The sequence below is a fragment of the Dioscorea cayenensis genome, chromosome 20, assembly GCF_009730915.1.
Source record: "Dioscorea cayenensis subsp. rotundata cultivar TDr96_F1 chromosome 20, TDr96_F1_v2_PseudoChromosome.rev07_lg8_w22 25.fasta, whole genome shotgun sequence".
Taxonomy (NCBI): Eukaryota; Viridiplantae; Streptophyta; class Magnoliopsida; order Dioscoreales; family Dioscoreaceae; genus Dioscorea; species Dioscorea cayenensis.
This window is the reverse complement of record NC_052490.1, coordinates 493,196-508,651: the sequence shown is the minus strand read 5'-3', so window position 1 is coordinate 508,651 and position 15,456 is coordinate 493,196. Positions and strand designations below refer to the sequence as shown.

Here is a 15,456-nt window from a genome sequence, read left to right as displayed (position 1 = left end):
TAAAGTAAAATATTAATTAAAATAATTAAAATAATATAATAATTTACAATTAATATTTTATTTAAATATTTAATTATGAAAATTTGAGTGGAATATACTAGTTCACTATTTTATATATTAATTTAATTTGTTTATATTAAAAGTATAAAAGTTATTTTACTCTATTTTTATTTATTTTTTATTTTTATCATTCCTAATGTCAATTCTCTTTATCCAAACACTGTTTTTCTTGTATTCTGTGTCTCGTCGAGTACATATCTATTCTACTGTTTCCTCTCAACTTTACACACCAATAAAGTAGTGCCACGTATAAACATTGCATCCTTGAATCCTATTTGATGGCACACAGCAGAACGATTTAGGGCTAGAAAATCGCGGAGAACACCATTCAAAGCAACATATCCACCGTCCATTGCTGTGGCCCGGTCATCTTCAGCGATGGGATCGATGGAGCCGCCTCGGGCGGAAGCGAACGGCGGATCCGCCGCGCCGGCGTATAACGGCGGCGGCCCCACGGCGAATGGCGGAGATTCGCTGGCCGGGAGGAAAGGTAAGGCGGGGACTGGGGCGGTGGCGCTGCCTCTCGAGGTTGGGACGCGGGTGATGTGTCGGTGGCGTGACCAGAAGCTCCACCCCGTGAAGGTCATTGAGCGACGCAAGGTTTCCTCCTTGAATTCCTCTGATTACGAGTACTATGTCCACTATACGGAGTGTGAGTTCTCGTTACTCTTTGATCGCGTCTACTTATCTTCTTGATTTGGATTCACGTATTTAAGGTTTTTGTTTGTGGAGATTTAGAGCCATGAAAATTTTTTGGATTCCAATTGCTTATGAATTTTTCATTAAAATAGTATTTAGGTTTTTAGAGCTCAGGCTGGGTTAGGGTTTGCTGATTTGCTCGGATTTTAGGAACTTGTTTTAGAGATGAAATATATAGGAAGGAGGCTGAGCGAACGGTAAGGTTTGGCATCATTAAGGTTTCTCAGGATTTGGAACGCATGAATTAGTTTTGTATCTTGTAGCAAGGATTAATTGGGAATGTAGCTATTTGAGGGTTTTGGAATTTGATTGTTTGCCTTTTATTTTGGTCATCTGTACAAGATATTAATGTGTAAAAACTTTTGCTTTATGGCATGGCAATAGTCATCTGAATGAGTATGTGGTCCTTAATGGTAAAGTAAGCATTTTGAAGTCCATGGATTCTAGTTTTAAGTTGTTCTTTACTGCCTTATCTGGAACCTAATCATTTGCAGAATTATTAGAAGAAAGTGCTCCTAATTTGTAATATTTTTTCTCCGTGTTTGACGGAAGTGTGGTTATTTGTATTTCATGATTTATGTCGAGAATTCCATGTATTGATCGATGCTAGAGACAGATATATGATTGGAGGAATTATGCAAAAATCTTCTTTATACTTGTGATCTGAACTGGGTGAAACAAAAACTAAAGCATTCTGTCATGCCTCAAAGTTCTGTTTTGATGCCCTGTGAAAGAATAAAATATTGGCAGACTATTGAGAAAGCCCACAGTGGAATCATGGTGATGTAATGGTAACTCCTGAAGATCGACATGGATCATGCTACTTCTTGGATGGTTTATCGAGTCGTGGTTTATATTCAGTATTCAGTCATAATTAGATCATCTTAAAGCAGTGGAAGATGTACATCTATGCCCTTGAAAATGTGGGGATTGTGCATTGGAATAACATGAAGATGGTTGGGTTTGTTTTTTTTAGTATCTTATTTTGAGTTTTTTCTTTAATTTTTTTTTTATTTGTTAAAAGGTTTAACCTTGGTTCTTGTTTTGAAATGAAACTGAGGTTCACCTGAAGGCTTCTGTCTTAGGGCTTCCTTTACCATAGATATCGATTATGTCTGTTGCCCTCAACCGCAATGCTATTTTGTGAAGGCAAGATCGGTTTCTAGGGTGAAATTTGGTCTTAGAATTTTCTTTTACACAAAACCTTCCTAAATTGTTTGTTCAAAGCATTTATTGGTAGTAGAAATACCATTGGGCCTAGATATTACCATTTTGTGCCCCTTGTATATAGCTTAACGATGGGCCCCTGCAAGTACAACAAACCATATATTTGGTATTTGTGTGGAAGATTTGAAGTATATCCCTCTAGTTGTTTGGCACAGGCTTGATATTTAAACTTAAACTATATTCCATTTATAATCTGATCCTGTTGGTATAACTCTTGTTTGTGAGCTGAAAGTATGTGTTTCTGATACTTGGTTGAAAAACTATTTTTGAGATTTATGTGTAGTTCATTTATTATGTATGATGCATGATATGCTACTGTTATGCAGTTAATAGGAGGCTTGATGAATGGGTTAAACTTGAGCAGCTAGATCTTGCATCAGTGGAGACTGACATTGATGAGAAAGTTGAGGACAAGGTATTGTGCTTATAAGTTTCTTTCCCTTGATAAAAAACCAGGTTGGTTTTTAACCTGGTTCCTGTTTGACAGAAAATCACGTTGACTTAGTTGAGCTGAAAGGATGTGCTAGATCATTTACCATTAGGATCTGCCTGCATCTTGATTTTTTTTAGTTTGAATTTTCTTAAATGAATAGTTGAGGCTTTAAACAAATGTTACTGTTACTGTTTCTATATGATGTCTATGTGGTCATCTGGCAATCCTTGGCTGCTTCTGGACAGTTTTCCTTGTTGTGTATAGACGCCTTTTGCTTTGATGAATGTTACTGATATATTTGTACTCATGAAGTGCCTCTGCGCGTCCTTTGTGCTTTTTCAATCCAGGCAACAAGCTTAAAAATGACCCGTCATCAAAAGCGGAAGATTGATGAGACACATGTTGAGGTCTTGTTCTGCTATTGTGCTTTTACTAGTCAATCTTGTAATGCTATGATCCTGACTGAGATAATTCCATTTTTGAACAGGCAGGCCATGAAGAACTTGATGCTGCTAGTTTGCGCGAACATGAGGAATTCACTAAAGTGAAAAATATTGCCAAAATTGAACTTGGAAGATATGAGATAGACACATGGTATTTCTCCCCCTTTCCGCCAGAATATAATGACTCTGTGAAGCTGTACTTTTGTGAGTTTTGCCTTAATTTTATGAAGCGCAAAGAACAGCTTCAGAGGCATATGGTGAGTTATGCCAGCATTTTCACTAGTTGCACTTTGCATTAATAATCAAGACTTTGATGCATTGAAGTTTGTATTTTTACTGAGTGCCATTTTTGCTTTTTTTCATTTGGTTTATTCATAAATAACAAAATTTTTTTGTATTGTGCAGAGGAAATGTGACCTAAAGCATCCTCCTGGCGATGAGATCTACCGAAATGGAACCCTGTCTATGTTTGAGGCAAGGATTTCTTCATACAACATTTCTTTTTTCCATTGTTTTTGTGTGAATATATATGTTCTACTTTTGTGCTGTTTTCAGGTTTTAAAACTATGTTGGACTGTTTGCTTCTCAGCGTTTGCACTTATAGTTTTTTTCATATAAAAATTGCATTACCATGTTCTGCATAGAGTTGCGTTTATGATTTTGTCTTTATAACTATTTTGTGACAGGTTGATGGGAAGAAGAACAAGGTTTATGGGCAGAACCTCTGTTATTTGGCAAAATTATTTCTTGATCACAAAACTCTGTATTATGATGTAGATTTATTCTTATTCTACATTCTTTGTGAATGTGATGATCGAGGTTGCCATATGGTCGGTTACTTCTCTAAGGTATTTATTCAACTTTCTTTTCGCAACTTCTAAAACAAGCTGTTTCTATTTAGCAATTCTATCTTCTAGTGGTTGTATGCACAACTATGTATCTAGTAACTGTTAGACAATAAATGGTGGGGTGTTCATAACACATCTGGTTTTTCTTCATATGGGAGCATATCTGTTTTTCATTCATTGGTTTGAAGATGTACCGGTAATATATTTTTCTTATCAGCAGAATATTGTTTGTTGTTAGCTGCATTATTTTCTAGCAGACAACACGTGTATTTCCTGTAAAATAGACTATTTTTTTTATCATCTTGCTTATTAGGTTATAGATTTATCTTCTCATTATTCTCTTAATATACAGGAAAAGCATTCTGAAGAATCCTACAACTTGGCCTGCATTTTGACTCTTCCTCCTTACCAGAGAAAAGGATATGGAAAATTTCTAATAGCATTTTGTAAGTTCTACTATGTGCTTCTAATTTCACCAAGCAATGACTGCTGTTGGGATATGTATATATTCCTCTTCCATTCATGCTTGCCTTTCTGTTTCTATGCTGTGATGCCTTGAAGCTTTTGCGTTGTGATTTTCCGATTTTTATGTCTGATGTGATTATCCAATTTTTGGTTCATTTTTTGTTTCATACCAGGCATTTGGTTGTCAGTTTTATTTCATTTTCCTGTTTCACCTTTCAAATCTCTTTGTTGTTTGTCTGATCATTCTCCACTAGCAGCCTTTTGGTTTATGATCCCAGATTATAATGGCTCAATGCATAAATTTTTGGAACTTACTAAAGCTCTCAATATGAACATTTATGCAATTTGTTGCATGCCTCGTTTCCTTTTACAAAATGAGATTATGATTACCTGCTATTTTGATCAGCATATGAGCTCTCAAAGAAGGAGGGCAAAGTGGGGACACCAGAGCGGCCACTATCTGACCTAGGATTACTTTCCTACAGAGGGTACTGGACTAGGGTTCTTCTTGAGATCCTGAAAAAACATAAAAGCAACATCTCTATAAAGGTAAGCTTCATTTGTGACCCTTGCAGATACTGATTACATTGGTTTGGCTGCTGCTGGAAAAGCATTGGTATGGATTGCTATTGATTACATCATCTGGTGATATATATCAGCTGAGGTATTGGGTATTATTTTCCAGGAGCTGAGCGATATGACTGCGATCAAAGCTGATGACATCTTGAGCACTTTACAGAGCCTAGACTTGATACAATACAGGAAAGGGCAGCACGCAATATGTGCCGATCCCAAGGTGCTCGATCGTCACCTTAAGGCTGCTGGTCGGGGTGGCTTGGAAGTCGATGTTAGCAAATTGATTTGGACCCCATACAAAGAACAGGGCTAGTGTTGATGGTTCTTTTATAAATTCTGTGCATGCCAGATCCTTCAAATATTGCATTAGTGACCAGATTACTTTTAATCAAGGCTTAGGTTGTTTATTGTCTTGAATATGCGTTAAACAATGGCTGGGTAATTTGCCTTCTGCTAGATCAGTCTTGTTCTTTGCCTGTACTATGCTTATATGTAGTTCTTTCTGTAAATATTGACCAGATATATGAGGATTGTAGTTGTCACCATTTGACACTTGCTAGGTGACTTCAACGCAGGTACTCTTTTTGCAAAAAGTTAAAATTTATCGTAAGCGGTGAGAGTTTGAATCAACGGTGAGTAGTAATTGTGTGGGTGGTTTTAACACTAGGTGTATGGGGGTTTTGTCCTCTATCATGCTATGGTTTTTTTTTCATCTGATGGCAACAAAAAATAATAATAATAATAAAAAAATAAAAAATAAAAAATAAAAAAATTCCTTGGGTCTCTTGCAAATTGGTGGTCTTTTAGGTACCTTTTTACTACAAACTATCCTACGCCCTGGTGCCATTAATGATGAAACTTGTATTTCTCGCACTGCGCATATCCGTTTGGCTTGAGACTACTACAAGCTTGCGAATAATTGTTAATAATATCTTAATTTTTAATAACGACTTACAAATTTTGAATTTAGACATTTCAGCATTTGAGTTGGCAAAAGAACATTATATTCTTTGACTTAATGTAACTTTTGTCCACCACAAGTGAGTGATCTTCTACTTTTCTTGTTCCAAGTTTGGCTATGAGTATTTATCCTACGTGGCATCTTAATTATTTTGTATTTTTAAAAGAGATAATATAGGGGTATTTTGCTATATCAAACATGATATTCACATTTCACACTACAAAAGTTTCTACGAAAGTAATGAAAGAAAATGGACAAAGCTCTATCCTTTTGTAGAATAGGGACAAAGCTAAGGATCATCGCACATGAACTGCAAGTTAATAATATGCTAGTTCCAATCTTTTGGAATTAAATTAACATTTGGGTTCCCACTTTCACATATTAACTTTTCAATACACACACAACTTCTGCTTACCCTATATCCAGGGGTGGTAACCGGACGAGGCAACGGCAGAGAGGCCCTTCCCGTCCCCGTCCCTGTCTCTGCCAATGGCGGGGATGGAGATTCCACGTTACTGATTCTCCAACATGGGGAATTTGCTTCTCCATCCACATCCCCATCCCCTCGGGGATTCCCTTCCTGTAGGGATCCTCACAGGGATTTTTTATTTGCAAACATATTATTACATTTTGGAATATGAAAACTACTCTACATAGATATATAGATAAAAATATGATAACATCAAAAGTACTCAACAAAGAGCTCAACAAACTTGTCAAACCAACATTTAAACACTTAAAAAAAAAAAAATCTCTTAATAGTTGTCAATATGAAACAAAACATAAAATTTGGAATTTATACAAGTAGATAGTATGTCATTACAATCAAATACAACGACTTAACAAATGTACTTAGGGGCTGTTTGGTTCGCGATAATGTAGAAAGATTTCACGTGTTAAGTGATAATATGAAAATATTACCACGTTTGGCATTGCACCGGTGGTAATGTGGATGGTAATATCACATTATCAACTTATAAATATTACCAAGAAAGTGGTAATCTTATTACCACCAAATTTGGTGTCTATCTTGGATTACCATGGTAATCTTATAACTTTTTATATTTTAACAAATTGATTACCATGACAACCAAACACGGTAATGAACTATTCCCGATAATAAGAGTTCTCAACCAAACATGGTTATATTAAATTACCGCAATATTCCCAACCATATAACATTCACACTCATATTACCATGGTAATCTCGTTACGTGGTAATATGTCATTACCACGAACCAAACGGCCTCTTACGCCTTTGAATTTATATAAAACCTCTTATATCTAATTTTAATTGTTATTAGTTTAAAATAAATAGTTTATGTGATTAGTCAAATTTAATTATAATTAGAGTTTTTATATCATTAATTAGGCCTTTGAAGTTTTTAATGTTGGAAAAAATTATACATACACATGTGCGCGCTCACACACACACACACATATATATATTTAATCGGGTTAGGGATCCCGTCCCCGTCCCTATTTAGGAAACGGGGATGGATTGGCCTCCTTCCCCACCCCTACTGGGGAGGGATTCGGGGAATCCCGTCCTAGTCGGGTCGGGTTCCCCCGGGGATCAGGGATTCCAACAATTTTTTTACTATTATTATAAGTCTTATATGTATACCATCTATACCAGTGGTTATAGCTTTTGTTGAAAAAATTCATGAGATATACCAACGGAATATAACTGTAACTATTGGTCTCACAGTTGTTAAAACACCTCAGATTTATTTACCTTATACCAATGCTAAAATGTATATTGCAACTTTTTTTGTTATCATTAAAAATCTCATAAGCATAGATCTATAGCAACGGTTACAACATTTGTTAGAATAAACACATTTGATTTATCAATGACTACAATATTTATTGCTATAGATATATATTGAAAAAGACATGTTTAGTTTTAGCAACGACTATATAATTGGTAAAAATCTTTATATTAATAATCAATTTGTCAATATAACCATTATTACACCGGTAAACATATTATGAATAATTTAATATCACATACATAATTAAATTAATTTATAATAAATTAAAATTATCAATACCATTTAAAAATAAACAATGACATTCCATTAATTATAAAAAAGAATAATATTTCATCATCACAAACATATATGTAGAAGATGCATGTCCAAAAAAAAAACTACCATTCAATCTTGACAACCAAGAGTTCTTGCCTCAATTCAAAATCTAACACAAAAATTCCACTAAAAATAAATACGAAAAACTATTTCATCATCACAAATATATATTTATAAAATACAAGCCCAAAAGTAAACTACTATTCAATCTAGACAACTAAGAGTTCTTGTCTAAATTCCAAATATAACACAAAGATAAACTACTTTCATTTAATGTCTAATAACCAAATAAAGCGACAAAGATTTGCTCAAGTAGAACCGATGTCATCTTCTGAAAAGCATCACCTCAAAAACCATTAAAAAAATACTATTAATAAGATATATGCAACAATCAAACACTAATATAAAAACTTAAAATAATAAACTATTTAGAAGATAAAATAAATAAATAAATAATGAACTTGAAGCATTTGGATTTGCTTGATGACTTGATTTGGGAGAATGATTATTCCCACACGGCGTTTGTTGAGCAATAAAAGCATCAGATACCTACAAATCATGTAAAATAGAAGTTAAAATTGTTTACACAACAAAAGCTAAAAGGACTTTCACGCTAGTAATAAACTAGCAAAGTTTAAAAACAATGATAAATATCAAAGATCATCAAAAAATTATCTACAATATATCCATCAAAATCCTACAACATACTAAAATAAAATAATTAAATATACAACCATCAAAACAAAAGATGAACACAACTTATTTGTGCCAAAAAGGAAAAATAAGTATATTAAAAAAAAAACCCCTTTCTTCAATATAGATCATTGTGTAACTCTGAACCAACAACAAATTTGCTACTCTAATTTATACATAAAACTATATATACATAGGATCACACACCTCTCCATTGGCCATGCGAGTAACAGTGTTTAGGAGCTCCACGTTCTCATTAGGAAATTGTTTTTGAAATAGTGATATAACAGTAATTAAAGCTTCCTTCAATCTTTGAACCTTAGCCTTCAAACGTCATACTTTTTCATTATGATATCTAATTTGAGAACATGAAGGAACAGACTTGCTTGATGAAGTAGAAATCACTCTCATACAATGAATACACCCTCTTTTTTTTTTTGGTCCTTTAACTTATGAATACACATCATTTTCCCATGAACACCTTTTAGGATCTTGTGAGTTACTTTCATTTAATCCTTTCTTCATGAGTTCCTACAATATAAATCAAAAGCATAAAAAAAAAGAAAATACTAGAACCTCTATTGTCTTGCCATCCATAATTCTACAAACCATTGAATTTAGTAGAAGTGCAAAGTTATTAGAAAAAAAAACCATTAATAAAAATAGTATGAAGTTAAATAAATACCACAACAGAAGTTGCTTTTCATTTACAACACTTCCATCTTTACGAGTATAAGTCCTTATATTATTTCATCACGTAATGGTGGAATTCCATTAGATTCTTCAATCTATAAAATTACTTTATTTAAGTAGATATAACAAACTCAAATTCTCAAAATCCATAACATTAATCAAAATTCAATAAAAAAAATGCAAGTATGTACCAGAGTTTGAATAATAGTAGGAAATGATTTTGTTCTTGCACAATGGGGTTCATCGGATTTTGAACGATTTGTTCTATTTGTCACACTTTGTTCCTATAAAATTTTTGAATATATAGAACATAACATAATATATCATTATGTTTTGATTATCAAAATAATCTAAATGCTATATAATGTGAACTATATAGATATACCTCTGTTTTGTCAGTCAACCAATATGTAGCAATTACTAAAAATTGTTGTTTGTCTACTCGAGGATCATCAATCTTTACAGTCATTTCCTATATTGTCTTGTGTTGATCATAATATTTGGGCTTCAAAAAATTCTTCCATTGCCTCAACATAGTATTCATGTTAGACATTATCCAACTCTTAACTATTTGAATTGCATTTTCATTGAAAGACTCATCATGCTCATGTGAATGAAACAACTCAAATGTGAATTTGGACTAAAATTTTAAGAAAGAAAAAATAAAAAAAGTATTAGTTGAATGTTAATATATGGAAGTAAATTAAAATAATTAACTTGAACATAATAAGATTTGATACCTCAATTACTTTCCATATTTCTTCCTTTGTAGAATCTGGGAATCCATGCCAAGTTGTATAAGTAATAGGTACAAAGTTAGGCATTCGCATCATACTACCAATAAATTGAGTTAATTTAGTAGTTTCTTTTCCAACTGGTATATGTTGATTGTTTAACTTGACAACAACTCGTTCTTCATTATTCAAATCCCAAATATCAGCCATACGTGTAGGACCTCGAATCTTTTTTAGCTTAGCATTACCTACATTGAAGAATAACAAAAAAAAAAAAATTGTAAATTATAGTTAAATATAAGTAAATGTAAATACAATAACTAATGCATTAGGATTATACACGAAGTTGATGGTTGTTTAGATTGATGTCGAGGTTTATTTGGTGAAAGCTTAATTTCTAAAGATATAGATTGTTGCTAAAATTGTAAGCCTAATTCGAATTGCTATGGAGAAGTCAAAATGCTATTTGCCTTAGTGATATTCAACCATTTACGCTTCCCCATTAATCTGAAAGAAAAAAATTAACAAGATATTAATTCATTTGCTTAGAAAATAACTCAAATAAATCTTTGTTAAAGAAAAAAATAATTTACCTATATATACTCTTAAAATAATACATGCATGAAACAATATAATCAAAATATAATAAAATTCAATCACACAAAATTAAACATTATACCCACATAGTCACATCAACAAAATAAAAAGAACAAACTTGGTTCTACAATCACCATCTATTACACTAAATTTAATCATAACATAGATCTAAAAAAGGTCCTCATTATGTTCATAAAGAGGTTATTCTTCTTCATTTGCCATTTCCATCTCTTTTGTGACCTCCACTCCATCAACTTCATTTCGAGCCCATTTTGTAGTGTCATGTGTGTCATCAACTTGTACTTCTACACTCCCTTGATCTCTATCAAAGGATGATCCATCACCTATACTATATATGTCCCTAAGTTTTGCATGCTTGGCAATAAGCCAATCTTTATTCTTTTCATCTTAAATATAAAAGACCTTCTTAGCTTATGATGCAAAAACAAAAGGATCATCAACCAAATTAGTTCCACTATGAGCAAGATGTGAAAAATGCACAAGAGTAAAACCAAATTTATCTTTCTTCAAACCTCTTTTTAGATAGATCCAATCATATTTTAAAAGCAACCTTAAATGTACTATTGTAGTTTAGTTGAATGATGTCAATTAAAGCCCCATAATAATTATTTTCTCCTTCAATACATCGTGCATCCCTTGAACTTGCATAACTCATCATCTTAGCTGTTACAACAACCCCATTATTTTGAGTTCTCAACCATCTTTCACGTGCTTTGGTGTGAAATCTAAAACCATTAACAATGTAACCAGCGTATCTCCTTGTCGTATCTATTGGACAGTGAGCAAGTAATCTAAGCTCATCTATGATGTTTGCATTTCCTTGTTGCTCCAATTGTGCAACCTATGTAATATCATATATAATTAATTAAAATAATGCAATAACTTAAAAATACTAGAAGTAATAAAAACGTGAAGTTGCACTTATATGATCATAAAACCAATCATGAAATATTTCACTTTGCAACTTTTGTATCTCGTAAGGAGAAAGATGTGGGAGCAATTTCGTCTCTTAACAAATTGCTCATACTTCCTATATACAAAATTGAATATAGTAAATAAAAAAAAAATTCAACTAAAATAATTTAGCACAATAGGAATTTATATGATAAACTAATCTTATTGTAAAACTGGAGCAATTACATCAGAAATGAACAACACATAACTATGTGCTTGCGCCAAAGTTTGTTTGTCAAGTGTAATACATGAGACCATCTTACGCTTGTTATCACTAAAACCTTTATTATTTTTCCTTCCCAATAGTCTTCCAACACTTGCAAAATGAATACTTCTTCATCAATAAAAATATTTCGATCTTCTTCATTTCTAGTTGATTGATTGAAGCTAGATTCAGTCTCCACTAAATATCATGAAGCAAAAGTTAAACATTCATTAGCTGCTAAGTAGCCTTCTGCAATTGAACTCTCCAAACTAGCTCTATTGCGCACATATGCCTTAAGCGTAAGAAGAAACCTATTTAAATATAAATTCAAATATAAATATATGTATTAAATATAAAATTGGAATTTAGGTATTTAAAATAAATATTTAAATTACAACATATACCTCCCAATAGGATACATCTACGACATATGACAAGATGAGCAAGTCTTGTTTCATTTGTCAAATGAATAACAAAATGTATCATTACAGTAAAAAATGAAGGAGGAAAAATTTTCTCCATTTCATATAAAGTTGAAGTAGCTCGATACTCAAACAAATCAAAGCCACATTCTTGAAGAACCTTAGAGCAAAGGTCTTTACAAAAATTGGACAAGTCAATTAGAACTAGACACACCATTTCAGGTAAAGATCATATTATTTTTATGGGAAGAAATTCTAGCATTAATAAATTGCAATCATAACTTTTTAGTCCTATGAGCTTCCTATGTTTAAATTGCACAAGAATATTCATCTGGAATTCTCATTTCCTTGAGAATCTTTCAAAAAAAAAAATTTTTTTCTTCAAAACTCATATGATAGGAAGCTTGCGGTAGATATTGAGTATTTGTGCCAAGACGAGTTTTGGGATGAAGAACACTTCTTATACCCATTTCAACAAGATCATGTTGGGAGTTATAAGTGTCCTTCGATTTCCCATCTTGTCCAATCAATGTTCGAATTATGTTATCACATACATATTTTCTATGTGCATGACATCAAGATTATGACGCAATAGAAGATATTTCCAGTAAGGCAATGTGAAAAAAATGCTCCAAGGTCTATCTTTGCTATCATTCATATCTTCCACTTGTCTCAACATTTCAATCGCAGTATGATGGTGATGGAGTGTTCTAAATTTTTATATCCCATCAAAAGCATGTTTATCATTACTAAACCTATGATAAAGTTTTAACCATCTACGATGGCCCGTGTAACAATGCTTCTTACTATGTTTTAACTTTTAACCACTTAGAGTGGTATCATATCCATAGCAAGGGCATGCATACTCTAGTACTCCATCCGGACAAATTGGCATATGCAAGAAAGTTATTGATTGTCCAAAACTAGCACACTTCACATACGAAAAAGTTTGATTTGTGGCCTTGATCAAAAGTCTCAATACCAACTTCCCAAAGCACTTGCAATTCTTCTATCAGCGATTGCAAGATATACATCTGATTGTTTCCAGGTCCTTTTAGGACCGAATGTGCAAGGAAAGAATAAAAAGTTTGATGCTATCAGCTACACATCCATAAAGGTAAAGTAGAAGGTATCAAGATAACATTCCAAACGCTATGAACAATAGTCAGTAGTTTTTGAATGGATTGAAACCATCGAGTAATCCCAACTTTGAACATTAAGTGTGATCGGAGAGAACTTTGAGGATATCGAGAATCTAATTCTTTTCCAAGCTTGAGAATCTGCGGGATATCTTTGAGCATCTCATCTTTGGTACATTCATGTTCATGCCAAGTCATTAGAGAAGCGCGATTTTGAAGACATAAATAACCTTTTGGCAATCTTGGAATAAGAGGAAACCATACGTAATATTTTTGGTAGCTCTTTTGTAAAAGCATCTTCAGAATCACTTTTTCCGTCATTCAAGTTCTCTTTCCATCTTGAAGCTCCACATTTTGTGCATTTGTCTTCATTTGTGCATATGTCCTTCCAAAATAGTATGCAATCATTGGGACAAAGAATGATCATAACCTAAAACTTAATGCGTAAATCATCTATTTTCATTTCTTGATATGACCCTGGCAATGTATTACCTTCTGGTAGAACAGTGTTTTCGTACTCTAGTAATGCATTGAAGGATTTGTTGGTCCACTCCATTAAAGAAACATGTAATGTGGAACAAATAGATAGTAAAGAGAATTTTGTGAAATTCTTGCCACCCGGATATAATTCCACTTCAGCATTTTTAAGCAAGCTATAAAAAATGTCACTATGAATTCTGTGGGTATAATGTGTGCCCAGTGACTTTCTTCTAATTATATTATGGACATCAGCATTCATATCTTCTTCAGCCATCATGTCATGCAATAACTCATGAATATCATTGTCAGACACTATTTCTTCTTCATTACTTATGCTAGATGAAGTAGCTACTTCGCTGTTTCATGAAAAATCCATCGAACATATCCTTTTAAGAAAAGCCATCACAAATAATGTGATCAAGTACTTCTCTTCTAGACACCCTATATGTGTTCACACATTTACACACAAGGACACCAAATTTACCATCTTCGGATAATTGGCAAAGGCAAAAATCTAAGAAATTGGTGACCCCCATTTATATACTCTTCACTTGCTCTTGATGTAAGGTTTATCCACGTTTTATCCATAGGTTGAAGAACTTTAACACTGAAATAATAACGTAGATTTAAATTACTTGAGGGAATTAAAACAAATTAAAATAAAGGGCATGATTTATAATATTAGTGTTTGCATATATTTTATTTCACATACCAATACTTATTAGAAACTGCTATAAAAAGTAATGTTATAATAGGAAGAGTTTATTGTTAAATAGTTTACTAATAATGTTAAAACTTAGATGACAATCTACATGATTCCTTTGTTTAGAATATGTTAATTAAACTTTCATACACTACAACCAATTCTACATGATTTATTCTGAGGATGACAAAAGCCATGAAATTGGCTAATGAGCATGCATTTTGATCTTGTTTGCAACTCCTAAACTTAATTAGATGTCATTTTATAAAAATAGCAATACAAGATTATCTATTTTACCTCCAAATAGTTTCTCACTCAGGAAATAGTTGATTTCAAGTGCTTGACCCACTAAACATGCCTTCTTGCTTCACAATACAAGATCTCTGCCAAATATTCCACAAACACAAATCGTCACGCACTAGGTCACTTGTTCATAAACAAGTTGATGATTAAAAAGGTATCAAAGAAAAAGAAAAATAGTTTTAAATAAAAAGATATCATTCTTCTTAACCAAAGTTTTATGAACATAATTAGGACACATTTCGTGATGACAACACTTGTACATCTCTAAATCTCAGCCTTAATCTGGATTAAGAACAAGCTTAATCATGTATTAAGCATAAAAGAACTCAAATGATTTGTTTAATGACCCACTAAACGGCTTTTGAGAAGAGGTTCCCCTTCTTTATCTTTATTTTTCACCTCTCAACTGAGTGGCTAAACTAGGGGTTAATGTTAATGCTACCCACATTAATGTTATCAATTGTCCCCCTCTTCATTTCCTCCACTCAAACAATATCACTCATAATTAAGAGTATTCATATATAGTTTATATATTCATAATAGATATATACAAAGCCGGTATATATTATATATATGTAACTCTATATATCATATATATAGAAAATAAAATGAAAGTTTACCCACCTAGATATGCATATATCATATAGAAAAGGAGGCAGATGCATACATGCATGAGGTTTTTATGTGTATAATAAATAGTTCAATAG

At 32.8% G+C, this 15,456-nt stretch overlaps 1 protein-coding gene across 1 annotated transcript; it reads left to right on the top strand.

Annotated features, from left to right (window-relative positions):
• The first annotated feature begins 375 nt into the window (after positions 1–375).
• LOC120251714 (putative MYST-like histone acetyltransferase 1) lies at positions 376–5,305 on the top strand. The gene is made up of 9 exons (XM_039260350.1): positions 376–712; positions 2,313–2,401; positions 2,767–2,826; positions 2,907–3,119; positions 3,268–3,336; positions 3,549–3,710; positions 4,063–4,156; positions 4,582–4,724; positions 4,861–5,305. Exons 1-9 carry the CDS (start codon positions 439–441, stop codon positions 5,062–5,064), a joined length of 1,308 nt encoding a protein of 435 aa, XP_039116284.1. The 5' UTR covers positions 376–438; the 3' UTR covers positions 5,065–5,305.
• Positions 5,306–15,456: the final 10,151 nt, after the last annotated feature.